This window comes from Trichosurus vulpecula, chromosome 1, assembly GCF_011100635.1.
Source record: "Trichosurus vulpecula isolate mTriVul1 chromosome 1, mTriVul1.pri, whole genome shotgun sequence".
Classification (NCBI taxonomy): domain Eukaryota; kingdom Metazoa; phylum Chordata; class Mammalia; order Diprotodontia; family Phalangeridae; genus Trichosurus; species Trichosurus vulpecula.
The window spans coordinates 165,129,217-165,156,395 of record NC_050573.1 but is presented as its reverse complement, the minus strand read 5'-3'; the positions used below and the strand labels follow the sequence as shown (position 1 = coordinate 165,156,395).

The 27,179-nt window shown below is 34.5% G+C and overlaps 1 protein-coding gene across 2 annotated transcripts in view; it reads right to left on the bottom strand.

The window, feature by feature from the left end:
- The window catches only part of GMDS (GDP-mannose 4,6-dehydratase), a 782,760-nt gene that overhangs the window by 408,036 nt on the left and 347,545 nt on the right, over window positions 1-27,179 (bottom strand). For both annotated transcript variants that reach the window (XM_036765676.1, XM_036765686.1), the window contains exon 7: window positions 9,240-9,367. In XM_036765676.1, coding sequence (XP_036621571.1) covers window positions 9,240-9,367 — 128 coding nt within the window. The remainder of the gene's footprint in view (window positions 1-9,239; window positions 9,368-27,179) is intronic.

The window sequence follows — 27,179 nt, the reverse complement described above, 5'->3', positions numbered from 1 at the left end:
GGTAAACACTTAATAACTGCTTGTTGATGGATCGACTGAAGACTTTGATTGCCAGAAGAGAGGGGAGAACAGTGGAGATCATTCTGCAACAGCTGACATAACTGTACTCGCATCTTCCATATCAGCAGTATCAGACATATAGCCCATCTCAAGAGTGCAGATAGATTAAAGTATAAATGGGAAATATTTACCAAAATAAATAAAAATACAACATAACATAGATAATGTTAATGTATGGTTTCCTGAAACCAAAACGTGGTTTAGTGACCCTCATTTCTATTAGAGTTTGATACCACTGGTCTGCATGTCTTTCCATTTGTTTCTTGTTCTCCCATAGATTGGATATTAAACATAACCTACCATTTGATGTCTGTCTTAGCCTATGTTCAGCATTTGTTGTTGTTATTCGGTTGTTATTCCGGTATGTCTGATTTTTCACTGACCCTATTTGAGCTTTTGTTTGGCAAAAATACTGGAACGGTTTGGCATTTCCTTCTCCAGCTCATTTTACAGATGAGGAAACTGAGGCAGGCCAGGTTCAGTGATTTGCCCAGGGTCACATAGCTAGTGAGTATTTGAGGCTCGATTTGAACTCAGGAAGATGAGTATTCCTGACTTCATACTAGGCAATCTATCCACTGCATCAGCTAGCAGCCCCTTGTTCAGTACTACTGATTAATAATTTTTTTCATCAGTACTTAACAGAAATCCAAAATTTCCCAGGCCACACATTCTAAAACAGTACTTCTGTAAAGGTAGCTGCCCACCATAATGGTGTCAAGTGTTTGATATTTATGGCAAAATCAAAATGTCTAGTCATCAAGTGACTAAAAAATTGGGCCTCTGTGCCTTTGTGATATATCCGTTAGTGTGCAGCTGTGGCTATCTAGTTCTGTCTTTGTAGAAGAGGATGAAGAGTTTCTTCCCAGTAATGGGAATTCCAAGGAAAAGGAACTTCTAGGCATATCACCTCACAATGATCTTTTATTAAACTAGGATGGCTATCATCCAGGACAAACTACCCTTCTGCTCCTGTCACGTTTAAATGGTTCTTGCTATGATGAGATCTTTGTTGGAGCTTTCTGGCTTAATGAAGCTACAAGTGACACCATTTTAAGACAAGAAGCTCTTGTCAAATGGCTTAATTTAAAACAGAATTAATAATAATCTCAATGATATGTGAGGAAATAGGAAGGTGTGTTATTATCTCTGTGATTTTGTTTTGCCACAGATATAGCTGAGGAGGAGCTGTAATGTTTAGACATGCAAGTTGGCTCCTTGAATACCAATAAAATTGTAATTTACAAAAATACTGAAGTGACTTCAGAAAAAAAAAATCTTTCTGAAGTAAAACTGTTCAAAATGGGTTTATGTTACAGCATATGTCATAGCAACCATTGATTTTTTTTCTTATCAAGTAGCAATATTAGTTGAAAAGTAACATCTAATGAAACTCTTTTTCAGCAATTTACATAAGAGTAAAAAAAGGGGGAGGAAAGATTAATAACAATTTGAAAGTCTAAACTACACATGCTGATAACACTTGAATCATCAACAGGAAATGATTTTGCTGTTTAAATTGTCTCAAAATATTTACAGGACAAAGGCAGATCTTAATCATTAAGCCTCACTTTTTTTCCCCCAAAGGGTTGTTATTATACCCTCTTTACAGATGGGTAAGTTAAGATTTGGCAACATGCCCAAGGCCAAGAAATAAATCACTCACAGAGATGGGAATATCCACACCTATACCTCAAACCACCAAAAAAAAAAAATACAGGTTTCTAATTTCCATCATGGAAAATTATAAACAGGTATGTATGAAATGGTGGTTTAAGATTTTATTAACAAGATCATTTTGCATATGTGTAAACTTTAGGGATTAATATAAATTAAAAGCACATATGTAAATAATAAATTTCCATTGTTTATTGAGGCTGTGCTTGAAGGTTTTTCTTTTTCTAATGCTGTAAAGGTATGTTGGAACATGTGTTTTAAACACATCATTATACCTAAAGCAGCTGCTGATTGTCATTTTGGCAATATTCACGTTTTGGTCATACAGCTCTAAGAAACTATGTTTTAACAAATTTAGAAATGTCAAGAATAACTGATTTTATTACTCCATAAAGATGAACTCTGACCTTGTAATGATACATCTCCAAAAGTTAAAGACTTTAGGCCAATCTCAGTAGGTATAATTGCTTATGAGGCAGTAGTGGAGTAACTACCACAGGGCTCACCTTCTCACTTATAAGATCAGAATTTGAATCCTTGCTCCATAACTCAATCACTAAGAAAATCACTTTCAAACTTGTTGAGCCTCAGTTTCCTCTCCAAAAAATAACGATAAGAAAACTTTTGCTATGGGTTACCTCACAGAGATGTTGTTAGTCCCAAGTAAATAAATGGATGTAAAGTGCTCTATGAAAGTGTTATTATAACATCGTCAGCATGTGTAATTATTGGGATACCAGCTGAGTCCCAAACACCTTAAAAGTTAATTGTTTTGTAGCACAAATCAGGCCTTTATTTCCAAGAAGAATGATTTAATGTTTGGACATGTGTCATTCTGAGTAAAATCTAAAATTTCATGTTCTTACTAAAAACTCCAAAGCCCTTTACTCTTGTTAAGATTATCTAAAATGGGGGTTATCAGTATTTTCACTGCTGGCTTGTTATATAAAGATGTCATATCTAAGAATCATAAAAATGTCCACTCTAGGGAACTGAATTTTACAAACTTGCAGTTTTTAAAGTCTTTGTGCCAAATATGTTAGAAAACATTTGTGCTGGAATCTGTAAGCCAATATCCGAGCTCCACCCACCAGCAGCACTGGCTAGATTGCATAAGCAGTGCAGGTGGCTATGCACGGGTAAAATCATGCAGCAGCAGTCAGGGACAGGGACAATATTAGTGAGTTCTAGATTCACCCTTTTCTGTGCTCTTACATCTCTCATGTCCTACCAAACTCCTTTTAAATTGCCCAAACTATGCAAATGGGAATAAGAAAGCCCACCCACATTGGACAAGAGAAAGCTGGAACTAACTATATCCCCTCCAACACACACACACACACACACACACACACACACACACACACACACACACTTGCGATTTTGTTTTGTTCTGATAATATCCTCCCTGACAGCTTAGTAGTGAGGAAAATAGAACGTAAGCCTTGGAGTAAGGAGGGTCTGAGATTAAATTTGACTTCAGACACTTACTAGTTCTGCCACCTTGGTCACTTAACCCTGTTTGCCTCAATTCCTCATCTGTAAAATGGGCTGGGGAAGGAAATGGCAAACCACTTCAATCAATATCTTTGCTAAGAAAACCCCAGATGAGATCATGAAGAGACAACATGGCTAATCAACTAAACAACAACAAAGATAATATTCTCATAACGAGAAGTGACATTTTCCAAAACTATATCTAAATTTCCTAAAGAAGTGAAAATTCTGGCAAATGTGTTTACTATAGAAAGAACTATAAATTCTGCAGATTGAAGCATACTATTTTCACTTTTCTTTCTTGTGATTTTTCCCTTTTGTTCTGATTCTTCTTTCACAATATGACTAATGTGGAAATATGTTTAATATTGCACATGTATAACTTAAAAAAATGTGTTCTCTATAATTGATGGGAAAAAGAATACACCAAGTGATCTTATTAAACTAATCCAAATCTATAGCTGTGACGAACTCTTCTCCAAAATCTTAACATGTCCTAGTACCAGCTGTCAACATTAAAAAAAATTGTCCTAAATAAAAATAACATAAAAAATAGCCTCTGACTCAATAAATAAATAGAAAACTTCTTGTTTTCTTTCTTTTGAAATTATCAAAGTTTCGGTTTCAATCACATCAATGAATAAGGAGGCCACATCCGGTTTCCTAGAGAGGAATTATTAAAGACAGAAATAGTCCAATGAGCACAGGAAATCTATAAGCACCTAAATATGAGGACAATAGACTCCAGGGGAAAGTACAATGATACAAACACACTCATTCATGTTTTGCCACACAAACGCTGCACTTATTAAAAAGTAATGAAAACAAGAAATAAAGTTGCAATTACTCATCTGAAGAAACTTCTACATACTGACATATACCTGGCGTTGATACAGATGTAAATGAAAACAATCCAAAGTTGCTTCGAAAGTAGACATGTGAACTAAATTTAAAAGATCACATTAAAAAATTAAAAACAACAAACAAACAAACAAAATCAGGGACTTAGAGTAAGTAGTCCTCAATGACAAAACATAATTTTGACTATTAAAACTGAATAGCTTTTGCAAGAATAAAATTAGTATAGTAAGAAGAAAAACTGCATAGAGGGAGAAATATTTACATTGCTGCCAACAGGCTATTATCCAAGAGACATGAGCAAACTGATACAAAAATGTGTAAAGAGCCAACCCCCAGTGTATAAGTAGTAAAAAGATATAATTCTCAAAACAAGAATCGCAAACTATAAAAGATCACAATGAAACATGATCAAAATTAGTAATGTTAAGAAAAATGCAAATTAAAACAAGTCTGGGATTTTATATTGCACTGTACAAATTAGCAAAAATGGCATAAATAAAACAAAACAAAAAAATCAGGAACAGTCAGTGTAGGAAGGGATCACTAGTAAACAATCGGGGTAGTACTGAATTAATCCAAACATTCTGGAATTCAACTTAATTTTTTTTCTTTTTTTCTTATATCACCATAGTATTCCAAGAATCACTCCCCTTCCCCAAGCGCTATTCCATATGACAATTAGTATTTTCTGGAGAGGAAAAAAAAAGTCAGCATAACTTATGGATACATTGAAAAAGTCTGAAAATATGCAATACGTACTACCTATGGACCACCCATCTCCACATGGGGCAGGTTGGGTATGACTTCTCATATCTCTCTCTTCATACAAAGTCCCACTTTGTAATTTTAATACATTTACTTTTCATTTTTTGGTATAGAGCTGTTCTTTCTATTTACATAGTTGTAGTTACTGTGTATATTGTTTTCTTGGTTCTATTTCACTTTCTATCAGTTCATGCAGGATCACACATCTAGTAACTCTGAGGCCAGATTTGAACTCAGGTTTTCCTGACTCCAGGGCCATGGCTATAGCCACTGTGCTCATACATAATTTCTCACAGAAAAGTAGTCAATTACATTCATGTACCAATATTTGTTTAGCCTTTCCCCAAGTGATGGGCACCTATTTTGTTTCTAAGTCTTAGTTACCACAAAAAAGTACTGCTACAAGTGTTTTAGAGTATATGGAGACTTTTTTTCTTGTTAATGGCTTCTTTGGGGTATAAGCTCTGGAATGGAGTCTTTAGTTCAAAGGATTGGACTTTATGTGCATAATTCTAAATTGCTTTCCAAGACCTCATCTCCACCCCTCTAGAATGGATTGTTGTGATTTTTTTTTTTTTGGTCATTTCTGCCCATTTGGAGGATGTGAGGTGAAACTTGAGGGTTGTTTTTATTTTCACTTCACTTATTATTAGTGATTTATTTAGAGCATTTTTTCATGTAGTTGTGAATGCTTTGCAGTTTTTAAAAAATTATTAATATTCTTTGATCATCTACTTATTAGAGAATGGCTATCAGTCATATATATTTATTAAGTGTTCATGTATCTTGGATTGCAAACCCTTATTGGAGAAATTCGATACAAAGATTTTTTTTATTTGACCACTTTCCTTCTTATGTAAAATGTATTCATGATGTCCATGCAGAAACTTTTCAGCTTCAAGTCATCAAAAGTATCTATTTTATCTTTTGTAATTGCCTGTAACTCTTGTTTAGTAAGAATGCAGCTCTTACTCATAGCTATGAAAAGTATATGATTTGTTTCTCTTCTAATTTTTATATAGCACTATTTTTAATGTAACATATCCATTTAGAGTGCATTGTGGAATGTGGTGTAAGATGTTGGTCTAAGCCTGATTTCTGCCAAACTACTTACCAGTTTTCCCAGAAGTGTTTATCAAATGGAAAATTTTTCTCCTTAGGTATCATATGTTCTCCACTTTAAGAAACATCGGATTATTGAGTTCTATTGTTTCTACTCTCCCTTGTATAGTACATTCCATTGATTTATCTCTCTATTCTTTAACCAATACCAGAGGCTTTGGATGGCTGTAACTTTATAACATAACTTGAAGTCTGGAAATGCCATTCCCTTTTCATCCTTACTTCTTTTAATCATTTCTTTTGATATTCTAGATCTTCTGTTCTTTGTTATTATTTCATCAAGCTCTGTGAAGGACAAACCTTGGCAATTTGATTGGTATAGCATTAAAAGCATAAATTAACTGTGGTGGTATTGTCATATTAATTATATGGCCTAGCCATGAGCATTGAATATCCTTCCAGTCATTCAGGTTGTTATTTCTTTAAGGGGTGTTTTGTAATGGAATCTAAACAAATCTTTTCCATGCCTTGGGAAGTTGATCCCTAGCTATTTTATTCAATTTGTACTTATTTCCCTTGGGATTTCCCTTTCTATTATTGTGATTTGTGTTTTGACATTATTATATAAAAACCTTGATTTTTGAAGATTTATTTTGTAGCCTGCAACTCTGCTGAAGCTATTAACTTTCTCAATTAGTATATTTGCTGATTACCTGTTTTCCAGGTAAACCATCATATTATCAGCAAAAAGGGATAGCTTTATCTCCTTTTAATCTATCTTTATTCTTTTACTTCCGTTCTCTTGTTTTATTGCTGTTGTTAGCATTTCCAGAACTATATCAAGTAACAGTGGGCATCCTTGTTTCACTCCTAGATTTGCTGAAAAGGGTTTTAGTGTATCCCCGTTGTATATGATGCTTGCTTTCACTTTTGGACAGATGTTTTTTATGATATTAAAAAAGAGTCCCTTTATGCCTATACTTTGAAGGGTTTTTAAGCATAACAGTGTTCTGGATTTTGTCAAAAGGCTTTTTCTGTATCCACTGAGATGATCATGTGGTTTTACATGTTCTGTACTCTTAATATGACTAATTATGTCAATTGTTTTCCTAAAGTTGAACCATTCTTACATCTATGGTATGAATCCTACTTGATCATAAGGAATGATTTCTTGGATAAATTGCTGTAGTCTGATTGATAGGCTCTTATTTAAAATGTTTGAATCAGTAATCATTAATGACATTGACCTACAGTTTTCATGTTTTATGTTTCCCTGCTTTTAGTATTCGGACTACATTTGTCTCAAATGGATTCTTGTAGGGTGTTTTCCTTCCCAAATTTTGAGAATAATTTGTTTAGAATGGGTACTAACTGTTCTTTAAAAATTTGATAAAATTCTCCTGTGAATCTATCAGGTCCACTTTGATAGCTCCTTTAGAGCTAGATCTATTTCCTTTTCTGAGATTGGGTTGTATGAAATTTCTTTCCAGTTTTCTGATAGTTGGGTAATTTTTATTTTTTTCAGGTATTCCTCTATTTCATTTGTAGTCTCAATTTTTGTTAACATATAACTGCATAATGTGTACTGAACACTCTTTTTGTTTCTTCTGGTTTTGCTGAGATTTCATCATATTTACTTGTAATTTTAATGATTCTCAAAAATCTGATTAGCAAACAGTGTATTAATTTTCTTTTCAGAGAATGAGATGTTAATTTTATGATCATTTTTATGGTTTTTATTTCCAATTTATCTATTTCCCCTCTAATTTTAATATCTCCTCTTTTGTTCTAATTTGTTAATTTTTTGATTTTCTAATTTTAAAAAATATATATTAGTTTTATTCATTTTTTAAAAAATTTTGTTAATATATGACCACACGGGTATGATTTTCCCCCTGAGGACTGTTTTAGCTACATTCCAGAAATTTTGATTTGTTGTTTCATCATTAGCATTTTCTTGTACAAAGTTGTTAATTATTTCTATGATTTGTTCTTTGATCCACTCATTAAGATTGGAATCTTAAGTCTTCATTTAAGTCATCAATTTGAAATTATGCAATAAAAATCATTAAGCTGTCCATATCATTGGATTTATCAAATCCACAAGTGTGTTTATAACACCATCCAGCACCCCTCAAGCCAAAAGTAGAAACAAATGTCCAATACGTATCAAAATATTCATAGCTATATCTTTTGTGGTAGCAAAAGACTGGAAATAAAGTAGGTGTCTATCAACATAGGCAATGGATGAAAACAATATCTTATATTAATTTCATGGAATATTATTGAGGAATACTAAAGGGTAAATGTGAGGAAAGAGAAATATGAGAAGATTTGTATTGACTGATGCAGCAGGAAATAAGTAGAATCAAATGAAGAATATGTACAATAATTTCAGCAATGTAAATTGAAGAGATTAGTAGAAGGAAGTTGAACTCTGAGGTACTGAAATACTGGTGAAGATTATAAAGATAAAACAAAACCAACTTTCATCCCTGCAAAAGAAGCTCATGAGACTACTAGGAAAAAACATTATAATATTGTCAGATTCTGTCACGATAGCAGATATTTTTGATGGCTCTCTTTGTCAACTGGGAAACAAGGAAAGGATGGTTTTCCCTACCCTACTTCAAAATGATTATGATGTAAAATCAAAATGCATCCCAAGAGCCATTTGTTCGTTTTTTAAAAAGAAAATTATTTATCTCCCTTTCTGATAGTCGGAAAATAGGACCTTAATAATGACTATATTATCTCAAAATGAAAGATCATCATCTTTATTGGGCCTCTTTACAAAGAAAGGAGCTCTTCTACAAGTGATAACACAATTAAAGAAACTTGTTGGGGATGTACATCTGAACTTCTTAGTATTATGAAATTTTATATTGGGTAAATTGTCTTGCAAAACTGAGAATTACTTTGTTTTTAAGTCTGTGAGTTTTTTATCTGTTTTTGTTGATAAGAAAGGTTCACGACCCTCACAGTGAAGGGAATCTAATAATTTCAAAACAATGTTACTGAGAGATAATGCACTACTTACATTCCTATAACTTGGATACAACATAGTTTTTATGCTCAGGGAAATTATTGGAACTATTTTAAATGAAAACTTTGTTTAGGCCACATGTAGGCTAATAAATATATTACTGAAGAATTATGGCTAAAATCAAAGATAGAATGGGGTTAAGTAAATCTACATTAGCAAAAATTTACAAGATACCATCAGTAAGTTAAGCTGGCTCATTAAAAACAAAGCATTCAAAATATCAAGAAAACAAAAACATTGAGGAAAAAAAGGCAGATAGCAAATAGCCTACCTCAACGTAGTCCTTGGCATGGCCCCAATCTCTCTTGGCATCCAGATTCCCCAAACTGAAACTTTCCAATTGTCCAAGGTGAATCTTAGCTACAGATCGGCTAATTTTTCGCGTTACGAAATTAGCCCCTGAAAAACAGACAAAAGATATTATTGGTTATGTCCCACTGACTGATGGAACAATTAAAATCACAGCTCCTGGGCATTTCTTTTCTTATTCAGCCTATCTTCTCCTTTTCCTACCTCATCTTTCCTTAAAACAACAAAAATAACAAATCACTAATGTTCATCTGGGTAGAGGAAGAAGCTGGAACTTAATTCTACTTTCACAACAAATATTCTTCTTGGTGGGACTTCTTAGCATTCCTCATTTGCTCCTCAATATGCAGCCCAGGCATAAGGCCAAGGAAAAGCTATTGGAATGTCAGTTTTTTGAACACAAAATGCAGAAGGGTTATATAAAAGAAAACACAGAATAGAAGACAGAAAGCTAAGACCACCCTTGGCTATTTGTGTGTATGTATTTTTAAAAGGAACATATTTAACTTTCATATTTTCCTATTGAGAAAGCTATGAATTAGCCTGTCTGGGTGTGTGAGCAGGGGGTACAAAGGGAAATAATTTCATTCATGGGTGGGATATTAATTGTTAAAGGAGAATAAAGGACTCAAATCAATCAGGAATTTTTTTTCTCTACATTTAAGTTAGTAAAATAAAAACATTAAAGCCTCCTAGTCCTGCGCCAATGAGCAGCTATCCAGTTTCATAACGGCTCCAAATTAAATGTCTCTCAAAGAGCATTCATGGCAATGCCACCTTCCTACTTAGATGAAGTACTATGTAGAAGAATGAGCTATAGAATTTACATAAATATTTTGAAATGATTGGATGAAAGGTATTATAAATAAAAATAATTTGACTTCTCACTCTTGTTTTCTGGTTTTAAGAAAAATCATAGAATCAGATATGGGCTTGGCCCTCTGCATCCAAGCTTTGCTACCCTAAGGCATAATTTAATAGAAATTTCAAGTTTATTACCATATTATCAGGTTTTTATAGCTATAATTAAAATGCACTAATATCACAGCTTATGATATTGATGAGTTTAATTTTACAATTACTTTGTAGATAACACAAGACGACTAAAGTAATGACAAAAAGCTTTTATTTTTAAAGAATCTAGTATAGAAATAAAGGTAATTTTTCTAAATATGTTTCTTAAATTATGGCAAGAAGCTTGACTGTGGCAAGTTCAAACATATGCCTGATTCATTTATTATACATTTCAGAATGTTCACTTCAGTATTAATATACCTTTACCAAATATGATGGGAATACACTAAGCATTGCCATTGCACAGAAATAAAATTACATAATACTCTTTGGCTCATGAATCAAATTTTAGGAACAAAGGTTCCAAAAGAAGACCTAATCATAATAGAATCATAGGATTTAGAAATAAAAGACCACTTTATCCAGTCTAGATCTTGCTTTCCAAAACTATTCTTAAAGACAAAACTATGTAATACTGATAAATTTCTTAATTTCCCATTTAATTTTAGTAATCAGAAACAAATACATTTATTTAAAGTAGATATTCAGTCTATTTTGATTCAATTCCACAAATATTAATTAAATGCCAACTGTGTGTCAGTCACTATAGTGGATGCTTGGGATAAAAAGACAAAAATGAAACAAACCCTTGAAATAGATGTCAGTCCCATTTTCTATCAAATATTGGGCTGGAGTCTGGCCCATAGGTCAGAAGTAGTTTTAACTGTGCAGGGACAGGTCACACTGATAAGAAACTAATGCCCACTACATGCAACTGACCTCAGCCCAAGTCTTCTATGCAGTGACTGTCTATGTTTTGCCACTGAAAAGCTAACGTCAAAAATGTCATCATCTACAGCTACCAACATTACCGATACATTTTGAAAAGTCTTCTTTTGTATCCAAATATCAAATTATCCAGGATCTATATGAACACCTCCAGCCACCTCTTAAGACAGATATCATAGGCATCCCATTCTGCTTTGGAGAAGCTCTAATTATTAGAATGTTTTTCCAGATGTCAAATCTAAATTTGCCTCTTTCCAACTTTGGTTCTGCCAAGAACTGAAGCCAAATAGAAACAAGTCTCTTTAAGAAAAGTGCAGATAAACTGCTGGCCTGCATTGATACTGCAGGGATTCTTAACTCAGAGATGTATAAATAGTTTATTTTTTAGTTAACATTTTGACAAATGTCTTTCAATACAGTTGGTTTTCATTGTGGTCCTAAGTACTTTATTTTATGCACTTGCAACCTTCTGATAAGGGATCCATAGGTTTTACCAGAATGTCAAAGTGGTCCATAACACAAAAAAATTTAAGAACTCTTGGTATAGAGTTTGCTCATCAGTAGTCTTCTATACTAATGAAATCACAGGTCTAATAACTATTTTGATTGCTGTATTGACCTTAAGTTAAGTTTGAGTTCTTAAAGAAACAAAAAAGAAAAGGACATTTTTAAAAATGTCAATATTCTCCTCAAGATAACTATATGATTCACGAAGCATAGAGCACCAAAATCCTTATAGAATAAAAACTGAAGATGATTCAAATAATAGTGGAGGGTATGTATCTTTGTTTTTAGATCACTTTCATTTCCTACAATGTGTAGCCCCCCACCTTCTGCTAGATTTTTTTTTTAAAGAAAAAGTTCATCAAAACTAGCCAATCTATCAAACAAAAAAAATCTCTTATATGCAGTGTTCCATTCTTATTTATCTTCTTACATGTCTCCCTTGGGATCAAGGTTGATCACTATAATTTTGCAGCATTCAGTTGCTATGATATTGTTCTTCTTTCTATTTTTTTTCACTAGTTTATGTAGTCTTTCCATTATTCTCCATATTGATCTATGATAACAATTTGATGCAGCATTGTAATAGTCTATTGACTTCATGCACCATAACTTGTTTAACCAGTCACCAACTGATGGCAGCTACTTTATGTCTAGATCTTTGTCATCACACAAAAAAAGGCGGGGAGTACAGGGAGAAAAAAAAAACCCCTGTTACAAATATTTTGGTGTTTCTAGGAGGCCTAGAATCTGTGGGCCAGAGGGTAGCTCATTTTAGTCATTTGCTTTCCATAATTCCAATCCCCTTTCCAGAAAGCTTGAAATAATTTACAATTCAATGATGCATTTGTGCATCCTTTTTACAACCCTTCCAATATTGATTATTCCCATCTTTTGTCATTTTTGCCAATTTTCTTGAAATGAGGTGAAATCTCAGAGTTATTTGATTTGTATTTCTTTTATTGTCAGTGATTTGGAGTATAGAAGTTGGTTAATAATTTGCATTTTTTTTGCTCTAAATCACTACTGATTAAAGAAATGCAAATTAAATCAACTCTGAGGTACCACATCACACCTAACATGGCTAACATGCAAAACAGGAAAATGATAAATGTTGGAGAAGATATGGGAAAATGGAAACACTAATGCATTGTTGGTAGAGTTGTGAAATGATCCAACCGATCTGGAGAACAGTCGGGAACTATGCCCAAAGGTCTATAAAACTGTGCATACACTTTGATCCAGCAATAGCACTACTAGGTCTGCATCCCAAAGAGATCATAAGAAAGGGAAAAGGACCCATATGTACAAAAAATATTTATAGTAGCTCTTTTTGTGGTGGCAAAGAATTGGTAATTGAGGGAATGCCCATAAATTGGGGAATGGCTGAACAAGTTGTGGTATATGAATGTAATGGAATACTGTTATTCCATAAGAACAGATGAGCAAGCAGATTTCAGAAAAACCTGGAAAGATTTGCATGAACTGATGCTGAGTGAAGTGAACAGAACCAGGAGAACATTGTACTTAGTAACAACCACATTGTGTGAAAGCCAACTCTGATAGACATAGCTCTTCTCAGCAATGCAATGATCTAAGATGATTCCAAAAGACTCATGATGGAAAATGCTATCCATATCCAGAGAAAGAACTATGGAGTCTGAATGCAGATCAAAGCATAATAATTTCTTTTTGTTTTTTTGTTTCTTGGGGCTTTTCCATTTTGTTTTGATTCTTCTATCACATTACTAATGTGGAAATATGTTTAATATGATTGTACATGTATAGCCTATATCAGACTGCATGTCATCTTGGGGATGGGGAAGGAACAGGAGTAAGAGCTCAAAATCTTATAAAAATGAATGCTCAAAACTAAAAATTAATTAATTAAAAATAAATGAAGACAGGCCTGAAAAAAAAAAAAACAAAAAAAAGTTTGCAACTTTGGAGAATGTTTTTCTTTATATACATAGACAATTTATCTATTTACATAAGAATCTCTGAAGGTCACATAATGAACTTAGAAAACCACATATTAGCATTATCTATGTTCTACTGTATTGTTAAAATTTCCCCATTAGATTTAAATGTTTCTAGGCTGACCCTAGGAGTATTAAAGGCCTAATATCAGAGGGTACCAGACTTTTATAAAAGTTGTTAGAATGATTTTCTCCAGTCAACTACTATTCTTTCTAACCTAACTGTATTAATTTTTATGATCTATAAGTTTCCATGTAATTAAAATGATCTATTTTTAACTTTTGTAATCACCTTTATCAATTTTTGAGGATGTGTGTATGTACATACGTACATACATACATACATACATATATACATATACATATATATGAGAGAGATACAGAATCTCTTTCTTTTCTAATGTTTTTATGGTCTGATCTTTAATATTAACATACATTTTGAATTTATTTTGGAATATGCCATAAGATACTGATCTAAACTTAATCTGTATGAGATTACTTTAGTAATGTCAAATACAGATTTCTTTCTTAGTTTTTACATTTTAGTTTATTATACATTTTATTGTTGAGTTTAATTATTTCTGATTCTTACTTATCTAATCTCTTATAATGACCTACTTTTCTATTTTTTTTCCTTTAACCAAGACCACATAGCTTTGATGATTATTGCTTTATAATATAGTTTAAGGTTTGGAAGCATTATTTCCTCTTCATTTCAACCTTTCTTCATTATTTTTCTTCTTATTCTAGGTCTTTTGGTCCTCTGAATGAATTTTGGTGATTATTTTGTCTACCTCAGTAAAGTATTCCTTTGGCAGTTTGGCATAGTATTAAATTTGTAAATTAACTTGGGTAGTGTTGTCATTTTTATTATAGTCACTCAAGTATAAGCTTTGAATATTCCTTCAGTTGTTTAATTTGTTCTTTATTTCTTTAGGGACAATTTTTGCAATATCTATGTAAGTGTGCTTTGGTAGACTGGGGAGCAGACCCAGGGAAAATAGAATCTTTAAAAAATTAGATTCCTAAGCTTCTCTTTTAAAATAGGATGTATTTGTACATAACATATACTAGTTTGACATGAATATATTAACCTGCAGCGAGTTTGGTAAGATGTTTCTCCAATTCGCTGACCATTTTAAAAGAGAAATATTAATATTCGAATTGAATTAATGAAGGAGGCCTCAATGATAATCTAAACAATTGATATTACCTCATTGTTTCTAGAAGACGAGACAGATACTTACTTAGTAATTGTTATTTGTAGTTCAACGCTCCTCAAGTTCAGCAACTTTGTCTACTACTTCCTGTGTATTCTTCAGAGGGGATTCATAAGCCATTAAAATGTTTGTTCATTGATTATACATAATGAATTAAATTTTTTTATGTAATGATTTCTTTGAAATTTTTCCCTTACCTTTTCTAAATATAAAAGTCAAACACAATTAAACTACTCCCCAAATTAGAACTCATACTGCCAACTTAGCCAAAGAAAAAGCAAAAATAAATATTACCTTCATACCTCATTGTAGAGTATTATGCTGGGCACTTTGACTAGCTTTCTTTGAAAAATAAATTAAAGTTTTTTAGGCATTAAGTTTGTTTTCTTACAATGTATGTGCAAAAACATGAGTCCTGTGAGAAATGTGATTTAAAAAAAATAAAATAGTAGTAGTTAACCAATCTAAATAAAGATTTTAATGGCTTATGTATTATGTGTCTTAATCTTAAGCACCATCTTACAACTGCATCAACAGTAACATCTTAAATACAGTACAATTGAGGTTCACATTAATACAGAAGAAAATTTAACAAATGGTGATAATTCAAGACCATCAATGGAAGAATCATAAAGATCTCTCAGTCCAATCCTCTACTCAAACCATGAATTCCTTTTGTAAAATTATCAACAATTAACTATTCATTCTCCACCTGAATGTTAATACATTGAGTCAAATAAATATATGTCCTTCAAACTGTCACTTTTTGGGGTTCCAGTTCCATTCTCAGAAATTACACAGAAAAAAGCCTACTTCTTTATCATGTTTGAAACACTTGAAGGCAGACATTGTGGTATCCTAAGTTATCTCTCTTTGACAGGAAAAACATTCATAGTATTTTCAACCATTTTGGATATGATATGGTTTCCAAACCTTTCATTATCCTGGCTGTCTACTTATGCTTCCTAATTAACTTGTAGGAAGAAAGAATGGACACATTCTAGTGAAAGTGGGTTCATTTTGCAATTAGCAAAGGATAAGAAGGAGTAGGAAGGGCTTTTTTTGAATGGTTTCATTAGAAATTATTGTGGTAGTAATTTTAAATTACTAAAAAAATACAAATGATACTATGAAAATTAGTTTTCCTTGTAGGATCATAGAATCGTACAATCAGAAGTAGAAGGGGTCAGATCATGTAGTCCAATATAGATGAGGAAACTCAGGCATGGAGGGCTCCAGTGATTTACCTAACATCATACAAGTTTTTAGTAGCAGAACTAGGAGGATCTAGGTCCTCTGTCTCCAAATACAGTGTTCCTACCACAGCACCAAGCTGCAGTAGAGAAATTTGAATAGTAGAGTCATCCTGTTTCTGTGAAGCTTCCCTTTTAAAAATCAGACTACATTTCCTGTAGGTGCAGAAAAGGCAAGAAGATCACATACTGTTTTGAGATCACTCCAACACCTAAACACAATGAGGTGAATTAAGGGCAGAATTGAAGCCAAACTCTTAATTTCCTGGCTTTGTCAGTCTGCTAGTCACATTTTAATATTTTCTTTCCTTTGTAAAGTGCTCTCTATGCTGGGCCTCAATTTTATTTTTTTCCTAATATTTTGTGAAATGTCGCAAAAGGATAATATTTTTAGGTTAAGAATCTCCTAAAATATGAGATAAAAATAAATAAAAATGAAGAAAAACACATTATGCCCCAAATATTATTATAAATATTATTTATAAGAAATTTATAATAAATATTATTATAAAGTTTGAGAAAAAATAGAATCATTCCCTGCTCCCAATACATAAAAGGTAGAGAGTATTTTTTTCCCTCCCCATATTCCTGGAATTATTAATACGGTGCCTGGTACATAGTAAGTGCTTAATAAGTGATCATTGGCTTGACTTGAAAGCATGCTTTTTAAAATGAACGAATGTTAAGTGAATGTAATAAAAGCAGATTTTTTTTTAAATCTACATATCATTTCTTTAGAGATATTTTCAAAAATATTAACTGGGGACTGATGACAATGATGTCTAACCCATATATAATACTTTAGGATTTGTGAAGTGTTTCATAAAAATTACAGAAATAAAGGAAGAAACAATGAAAGGATATATGTCAAGTCTTACAAGTGATGACCATTATTTTTATCTTGTTTCCCAAAGGTAGAGATAAATTTTCAAACCGTTTTTTCATGTAGACCCCAAATTAATTATGGCTAAATTTGCCATAAGCCAATTTGAGCACAAGAGCAATTTTTTCACTAGAATTCTATACTAGAAATTAATGCTTGACTCAAAGTCTTATAACTTGAAATTTTTCTGAAGGATCCTCTAGAATTTAAGGCTCTCAATGGGCAATTTTCTTTGGAAAATAAAAATTGTAAAAATCATTCCAATTCATACTGAACCCCACATGAACCTAAACCTTGGGGCCTGATTTTTTCCCCCACTATCCTACCATCTGCTGCTCCAAAGCACGTGGTAATTTTAGGCATCCCCACTGAGAACTGACTGGGCCACAGCTCTGTTGAGACAGGGTGTAGAAAGAAAAGACACTGAGAATGTCATGGCTGACTGACCAGACTCCTGAGATCAGAGAGATTATGCCTCATTTGCTCACCCAGATCTGCCAAAAGCAACACTATTTAACTGCAGGTACTCAAAACCCACCAGGCATGTTTAAAGAAATTTCAGGCTTAAAAGAAGACCATTCATAATGTGCATTTGTTTGGGAAAAATACCACCTTTTGGCAACTATTCATAAATAACTCTTTAAAGAGAAAGGCAAAAAAAGGATTCTGCTGTTTGTACCAAGTACTGGGTACATTTTTCTGCCAATAGTTATTATACTCATAAACACATGATTTGAAGTCAAGTGAAAGAAAAAATTTAGAGAAGTCTTGTAGCTAATAATCGTCAAAAGAGATGACTACCAATCTAATAAACTGAAAGTTAAAAGGAAAATCCATCGATATCTTTTAATAGTCATATTCACCTAAATTCTAACCAAACCCTATTTTAAAGAATTTACATAGAGGATTCTTAAATGCTTCTGATAATAGCTAATTTTTCATTAAAATTGACATTTCTCTTTTCTCTGCTCACGTGTTTTGTCTATAATTTTAATAAACATTTGGTAGCCCCATCAACAATGCATTATTGTGCTTACCCATACACCCTCCAACAATTGTCATTCTTTTTGTCCTCTTCACCAATGTTAGGCTTGAGACAAAAAACTCAGAGTTCCTTTAATATATCTTTCTGTAATTAGTAATGATTTGAAGAATTTTTTGATATGACTATTGATGGCTTGTATTTCTTCCTTTAAAAAATGCCCACTCATATGCTTTGCTTATTTATGTATTGGGGAATGGCTCTAGTTCTTATGTGTTTAAAACAGTTCCTGATACAGCTATCAGACCCTTATCAGAGTAATTTGATGCAGAGATTTTTCACCAATTGTCTCCCTTCTAATTTTAACCACATTAGATTTGTGAAAAACGTTTAAAATAAGTTTTTTATTGATGGCTTTGTTTTGTTAATTCTCATCATTTCCCTATCTCCTTTCTTGTCCTGCCAAAGAGTCATGCCATGTAACAATATTTAATGACAAAAAGCCTCCATAAAAAATAAGAGGAAATAAACTTGTATAACTGATACATCAAAAGAACCTGAAAACATGTGCACTCAGGGACATAGCACCTCAATATAATGTAAAGACCAGACTCAATGGAAAAGGCCCACATGTAGGGAAAGATTGAAGGCAAAAAGAAAAAGGGGACATCAGAGGATGAGACAGATGCATAGTGTTATAGAAACAATGAATATGAATTTGGATGGACTTTGAGAGACAGTGGAGGTTAGGAGGGCCTAGTGTGCTAAGGTCCATGGGGTTACAAAGAGTCAGACAAGACTGAATGATTCCACAACAGCAACAACGGCTTGGGGTGTCTTTTATCTCATCTTTTGAGATTATGTTCATTCATAATTTTGATTATGTGTGTGTGTGTATGTGTGTGTGTGTGTGTTCTTTCAATTTACATGATGCATATTGTTTTCTTGGCTTTACTTCATTTTGCATCAGTTCATGGAGACGAACATGGTTCTTTCTATTACCAAATGCGTTATTTCTAACAGCCTAGCAATATTCCATTATATTCATGTGCCACAATTTGTTCAACCATTCCCCAATCAATAGCTATCTACTTTGCTTCCAATTCTTTGCTATTACAACAAAAGCTACTATAAATATTTTGGTGTATATAAGGCCTTTCTTCTTATTAGTGGCCTCCTTGTGATATGTCTAGCGATGAAATCTTTAGGTCAAAGGATATGGACATTTTAGTTATTTTATTTTCATAATTCAGAATTGCTTCTTAAAATATTTGATGATTCACAGCTCCACCAACAATGCACTACTGTGCCTATCGTCCCACAACTCATCCAACATTGACTGTCTCCAACTTTCGTCATGTTTGCCAATTTGCAGGGTATGAAGTAAAACATCAAGGTTCTCTTGATTTACATTTTTCTTATTTTTAGTGATTTGGAGCATTTGTTCATATGACTGTTAACAGTTTGTGATTCTTCTTTGGAGAACTGTTTGACCATTTATCTATTGGTTACCACTTAATTTCTTAAGTTTTTCAGTTTATTGTAATTAAAGTTGGTACGGTGTATAGAGCATCAGCTTTAGAGTCAGGAGGGCCTAAATTCAAATCCAGTCTCAGGCACTTACTAGCTGTGTGGCCATGGGGAAGTAACTTAACCCTATTTGCCTCAGTTTCCCCTGTTTGCCTCAGTTTCCTTATCTGTGAAATGAGTTAGAGAAAGAAATTGCAAACCACTCCAGTATCTTTGCCAAGAAAACACCAAAAGAGGATCACAAGGAGTCACCTATGACTGAAAAACAACACAACAACAACAAAATTTTAGGCATTAGGGATTAGCCTGCCATGCTATCAATTCACTGGACTATTACCACGTTAGGGTTCTTGGTACCCTAGCCTGTGGATGTAGCTGAAATTGTTTTATCTCTTGTGCATAATTACTATTATAGAGAGGATTGAGAAGCTATGAGGATCAGAGAAAATATCTAGACTTCCATCTTGTTGGTCATAAGACTGTGACAAGGTTTTTAATTTTATGTGTAGTGCATGGTCTAGACTCATTCTTAAAGCTTGAACTTCTAACTGCTAGTGTAGGTTCTCATAGCATGGCTACTAAATCTCCTCTCAGTGTTCTAAAGGTAACCCTGAGTGTTTTTGTTGGAGGGGGGGCAGTTTCTAATATTGTAGTTCATGAACCCCCAATGCTATGCTAACTCAATGGGTGTCAAGGGATTACAACTTGCCAGCTAGACTTAGATTTTAGAAATAGGTATTTGTTAAAGTGGTAAAGGTGGCCAAAAAAGAAAAAAGATACTCCCAAAAGTCTGTCACAATCTTTCCAGCCAGTCAGTTGCGTAGCCAGTAGCATTTATTAAGTGCTTATCATGAGTCAAGCTTGTGTGGTGTGGCCATTCTTGAAAAGGACCATGACATCAGGAAGGTGATGCCACCACTTGCAACTTAATTGGATTTAAGTAAGGGAGGACTTTGCAAGGTCTTCAGCCTCACTTTCTTCTCTAGAGCCATCTGGCCCAGTGGCCAGATATAGATCAGGACAACTGGAGATGGCCCAGGTTGCAATGGGAGACCTTGGCCTTTTTAAGTTAAGGTCTTTCAGAGTTCTCACTTTGGGAATACAAACACAAGAAAAAAAGAGAGTTCCTTGCCCTCAAGGAGCTTATAACTCTAATGGGAAAAGATAACCCATAAAGGAAGGTGAAAAGAGGGTGAGAGAATTAGAGCATATAAGAGTCTGGATTGTAGCCTGGTGAGAAATGAGAAATGATTGTCTTGGGAATCCTCTTAAATGGAAGTGCTGGGAGGAGTCACTCAATGGGGGCTGGAGGTGGGGCTGCAGACCCTAAGAGGATTTCTGAGATCTGAATTCCAGGGTGAAATGGTTTTCCAGGACATGATGGAATAGTCTGGATTGTAGCCTAGTGAGAAATTAAATACATACAGGGCCCAGGGGAAAGTGGGCCCAAGCCTAGAAGGGCACATAGTAAGGAGGCCACTCTCATATCCACGAAGTGCTTTTGCAGAAGTCCTTATGATCTTCCCATTAGGTGAAATCCAGCCTTTTAATCTGGCTCTTTGCAGACTCCTGTTCTGCCATTCCCCTTCTTATTCAGTCTAGCCTTACTTCCCAATGAAGACACTGCCACCAGTCACTACGATTCTGAAAATGCCACTAGAAGGCCAGTGACAAGTACAAAAGTTCATGAGACTCTCCTCTCCCTAGATGTGGGGTGTGGAGTAAAGAGAAGATTAAGACTGCATTCAGTGAAACGACCAAAACTGATTTCTGCCAGAGGACTTGACATGAAGCACGTGACCCACCTCCTCACAAAGAAGTGACAGATTCAGGATGTAGGAGAAGACATATTTCTAGATCTGGCCAAGGTAAGAATTCTTTTTGTGTGACTATTCATATTTATTATAAGGTTCTGTTTTGTTTTCTTTTCTTTTTCAATAATAGAAGCAGGGAGAGAGTAGAAGGGTAGGGTGGTAAATAGAGTATACCCCCACATATCCAGCCAAAAAGGAGAAAGAGAAAAAATAGTCTTTTAAGTACCTTTTTTTCAATACTCAGAAGACCAGAAGGAAACACAGAAAAGCAAGATAGATTTGAAAGATAAATACTGAATTTATTAAATAATTAAAGGGACAAAGAAACTATATGTAACACAAATTTACACTTTTAGGGGTACTCTTTTTCTGCCCTATTTTGTGGATAGAAATGCTAATTTTGTGTGATATCTACTAAATTCAGAATAAAAAATGAAATATTACATAAATGAGAAAATAAACATTTGAAATTATAAAACCAAAGGAGCTGTCTTCCTAAAACTGGCATTATGTTTTTAAAATTGTATTTAATGAACTATCTTAATTTCTGGGGAATTCTCTTCTGCACTGCATTTAATCAAATATAATATGTAAAACTATTGTATAAGCTATTAGAGGTTAAGCTGTACTAAGACTTTTGGGTCACCATATATCTAGTATACACACACACACACATACATATACACATGTGACATGAAATAGCAAAATCCAAAGGAATATTGAAACATAAGTGCATCCAATGCCTTTATCTTTATAAAAAAGGCTTATTACAAATTGTACTCTATTACATAAAGATGGGTGTTCTAAATGTAAGCTTTGAAATATGAAGTAAGGTATTAGTATTCTTCTATTTGACAACATTTGCAATGAAGACATCTAGAAAAAAAAAAACTCTCCTTTAATTTTTTTTTGACTTATAGAAGTGGTGTGCTAGAGCTGCCTCCCATAGGTTCACACTCTTAAGAGACAATAATTAAATTTTCAGTTGTGAGCGTTTATTCCTTGGAAATTGGCAAATACTACAAATCAAGGCTTGATTTATTATTTTGTTGATTGTCTAGACTTCAGAAGGTGATGGAGAAAACGTTAATAATGGGGATTAAACTTAAAAGTGTGTCCCAGCCACTTCCCTCTTGTCCCCTGGAAGGCTAGTTGTGAAACATTTACCAGCACACCCTTAGTCATACCTATAGTACGAGTCAAGAAACCAAGTAGGGAAATCGTATATAATTTGTTATAAGGCGCCATTAAAAAAAAATGTATTTGGCACAAGGCCATATAAATGAATGGAAGGTCCTGCGCACAGCTCCCATGGCATAAATGCCTCTGTTGTTCTCAGGACTGAAAACTTAAAAAAAAAAATCAAACTGCCCTTGATTTACACTGTCACTTGACACAGAATGGGGACATGAGTAATATTCTTCAGACCAAGGCAATTCGATTTCCTACCGCTATATGAGCTCTTGGCTCATATGACAATTTCTCTGTTATTCTCCCTTCTCCCTTGCCCAAGTAAAGTAAACTTATGGATACCCAGAAAGCAGATGAGCACAATCAGTCCTTTATAGATGATATTTTTTCACCCAGGGAAAGCCAATAGCATTGCCTCCCCTGTAGCTGCTTCTAATACTTCATTTGTTCTTTTAAACTGTTTATAAAACACTTCAAGAAGGGTCAAGTTTGGAGGGCAATCACAATCAGAAATTTAGGATAACTTCTAAGTACTATGGCCCTGTGAGTAAACAATATACCAATTGTTGATGGGGATTATGTATATTTAGAGTTGGGAAGGCATGCATTGAGAAGGGGCTCTATGATTTTACTCTCCACGTGCTTTGAGTCCTTTAAAAAAAAAAGCCTTCAACTTTCTGAGATTCATTATCTACTTGAGCTTCTCAACTGCAGACTTAAGACCTTTCTGACCTCATTCAGACTAATGAACACACAAGGAGTGCACCATTGCTCAGAACAGCTGCAAAGCTTCTTCATGCCAAAGTAGTGATAGAAAATGGATTTATACCATAAGGGAAAGCAAGTAAAGATAAAAGATGCAGAGAAAAATATCTTGCTCATTGGGTAGACATGTCTATGCAAGAGTTACCAGAGGATATGGACAAGTCACATAGAATGTAAAGACCTGGGCAGGTGGTAAATCATCACAACCAGAGGCTGTATCAATATTGATGAGACCACAGAACTAGTGCTGCATTTATATGATATGGAGAAATTTATACACAGTACTTTCAAGAGAGTGCATTTAATACATGGGAACTTTTTTTTTAAAATTATGAAGACTGCAGTCAGAGAATAAAAACATGAGAATAAGGTAAATGATTTGTCTATAACTAGTGCGTACAAAAGTGATTATTATTATTATTATTAGTAGTAGTAGTCGTCGTCGTCGTCGTCATCAATAACTGACATTTATATGGCACTTTTAGGTTTGCAATGCGCTATTACATTTGAGGCACACAATAGCCCTGTGAAGTAGGTACTAAATGAGTGAACATGAACAAAGCACCGGAGATACAAAGACAAAAGATAAGCCCTGTTCTCAAGGTGCTCACATTCCAGTACAGGGAGTCAACATATAGAACGTATCAAATGCAAAGTGGAATGCAAAATGGAAATGACCAGTGGTCCTTAGGGTGCCGCTACAAAACAAATATTAATACACATCCTTTAGGGTCATTTTGATTCATAAAATCACATCCTTTGAATCATTTGATGGTGCCAATGCCTTTGGTCATGAGAACTTTGTTTTCTGGTTTGCCATAAGCTGTGGCTACAAGGCCACACTTCCATAAAGGTTGCTCCTCTAGCTGTCAGGGGCAAGGGAGGGACTGGATTCAGAGTCCATATTCTTGTGGTAGAATATGGGGGCAGGGTATATGCTAATTTAATTGGTGATCTGGGGCTTATGTCTGACCATTGGTGGAGATAACTTGAATAGTAGGTCTCTTTTCCACAAGGTGTGCTCCCCTGGAGTTTCCAGGACCAGAGTGCAAACAAGATAGGTGATCAGGATGGGGGTAGGGGGAGAAGAATTGCTCTTTCTTGGCTTTTTGGGTTCAGATTCCTAGGCTGTCTCCACTGGGATTTCAGGGGAGGTGGTGGTGGTTTTACCTACCCAGCAAATGCCACTTCGAGCATCCTCAAGACCTTAACTAAGTAATGCAGCAGGGCTGGCTTACTTTTCCTATTTATGTCACTTGGTTAAGAGTTAGTGGTAGTGGTAGTACGGATGGCTGTGGAGGGAAGGATAGAAGAGGAAACTGAAGCTCAGAGGTTAGGTGACATGCTCAGAGTGACATGAGTAATGGTGGAGATGAGATCTGAATCCAGTTCATTCTAAATTCAAATTTAGTAACTGAGCTACTTAATATTCTGTCTTCATGTATGGTATAAGGCTGAAAAAGGAGCCTGGGGGATGGGGGGGAGGAGCCTGAGAAGCCCTATAATTCTGTTATTTTAATGCTTATGTGCAGAGGACAAAGAGAAGGGCCAGCTCTACTTCTAATTAGATATGTGACATTGGACAAACCACCAACATGGCTACTAGGAGAGCTGAGAAGAACCATTCCTGAACCTAGCCAGGAGCTAAGGGAGCCATGACATTATATCTACCTTGTGCAAAATAGCATGGACCAAGAACGGAGAGTTAGTAGTACCACAGATAGAGAGACAGGAAGCAGCCTGGGTAGATACATGGGCTGCAAGAGCAAGAGGTGAAGTCATGACCACAGAGGGAAGCAACTGAGTAGGGAGAAGGCAACCTTGCTCTTCAGTCTGGTCTTCAAATATACTCATGTACCCCAGGTTTCACCTATAAGTTGTTGTACTTTGGGGGTGGGTAGGTGGGTGAGAGCTATGGAAAGGATATGTTGGAAAGAAGTAGCACCAAAATGGAGGGAATATATAACAACTGCCCTATTAAAGAAGTCATGTATGACACCAGCACTTTTTTTGTCCTTTAAATGTATTTAAATAAATTTGTTCTATATTCCATAACTTGTTTCCTTAATGAATGCAGAGAAAGTAAATGCCTCTGGGGGAACTATATATATGAACTAGAAATAAAGAAAATTCAGATGTTGCCAGGCCTGATCCCTGAATTGGAATTGAGCAATTATTTGAATTTTTATTGAGAGGCCCCTAAAGACTAAACCTGGTCCATATGAGGTCAGAACTGTGAGTCTGAGCCATGGGTTACACAAGAATATTGTTTAAATTCACCTAAGAGGGAAACAAGGAAGGCACTTTTATTTCAAACTTTTACTTTAAATATTTTACATATTATATTAAAAAATTACATAAAAATGAGTTCAAATTAACTCAAATAAAAACAGTTATATACCAGAAGTAAACCAACAGAAAGTATACCTACATGAGGTAAGAAATATAAATAATTCTCTTGGTTATTAGCTGGTGGTCACCTTAACCAGTGCTAGTATTTTTGACTCCTATTCTAGTTGAGTAGCAGTGTTTCGAAATTTAAAGTAAAGAATAAGTCAATGAAATACACATTATTTTGTCTCTGAATTTTTTAAAATGGATCAAAATGAATAATCAAAATATGGATAATAATAATGTACATTATAAAATGGAGTCCCTAGAAAAGTGAATTCCATTTGGAGTACAGATGAATGACAAAAACCGGAAGGTATATAGAACACAAGAACAAAACTGATTTTTAAAAACAGAAGGATTGTCTTGTGAGGGAAGATTAAAGGAGTGACAGGCAGAACTTGCAGAAGTGATGACTAAAAGAGACAGTACATGATAACATTTTATAAATATTTGGGCTATGAAACAGAAAGGAAAGGAGCTCTAGAGAAGAGTGCAAAAAGGACAACTAACAGTAATTAAAATGCTAATGTAAATAAGGAAGGGAAAATTCAGCCTGAACATACAGGAACACCAAAAAATACTCTCCCTAGTCAAAGAAAATAGGGAATGTAGTACAATTTTATTTCAGAAAGTAAGTATGGGTACAGATTAGGGGTGGAGGTGGGGTGGAGGGATGATGGATGAACTCTATCTACTGTGGAAATTCTAAAGATGTCTGAAAGGAGTTGAAGAAAAACTACTATATCCCTAAGAGGCCCATTGCAATCCTGGCTATTATCAATTTTTCCAAAAAGAGCAGAAGAAATTTTAAAGCCCTCTGACAAAAGAACAGAATGATCAAGCCACACCAATCAGTAAGTCTAATTTTGAAGAAGGCCGTAGCATAAAACCCAAACATCTTTGGTATTAACATATTGATTTAACAACATACAAAGTCAAAGTAATTGTAAAATTAAAAGAAAGAACAATGCTGCCCTAAGAAAAAAAGGTGGGGGAGGGGAGAGGAGAAGGGGACAGAAAGAAGCCAAATGCAGAACATTTACCAATTTCTTGACTTTTCTGAATGTTAATGCCATCCTTTAAAAGTTGAGAAACCAAAAAGAAGGTCAATTCTGCAACTGATTCTTAATAACATGGAAGTGCAGGTTTCTGATGGAAACTTTGAGTAGAAATATCCTCTAACAATTTGTGATTTAAGATGAAGAAAAGTCATCTATGGTCTTGACACACATCCCAATATCCAGGAAGAACAGATTTCATAAGATACAAAGGAAGGATAGGCAAATTCCCACAACCTAAAATTCTATCAGGAAAGTCAAGTCCTCAAGAGAGATGGAAAACTTCCAAGGATGAAACTGTGGCATTCAAAGCCCTTCATAACCTACCCCCCAACCCTTCCAGTCCTCTTACACCTTCCAGGTTCCCCCAGCCCCAACATATCCAGTGGCACTGGCTTCCTTGCTATCCCATGAACAAGTCACTCTATCCCTAAGCTATGGGCATGTTCTCTAGCTGTCTGCCATTCCTGAATTGATCTCCTTCTTCATCTCTGCCTCCTGACTTTTCTTGGCTTCCTGTAAGTGC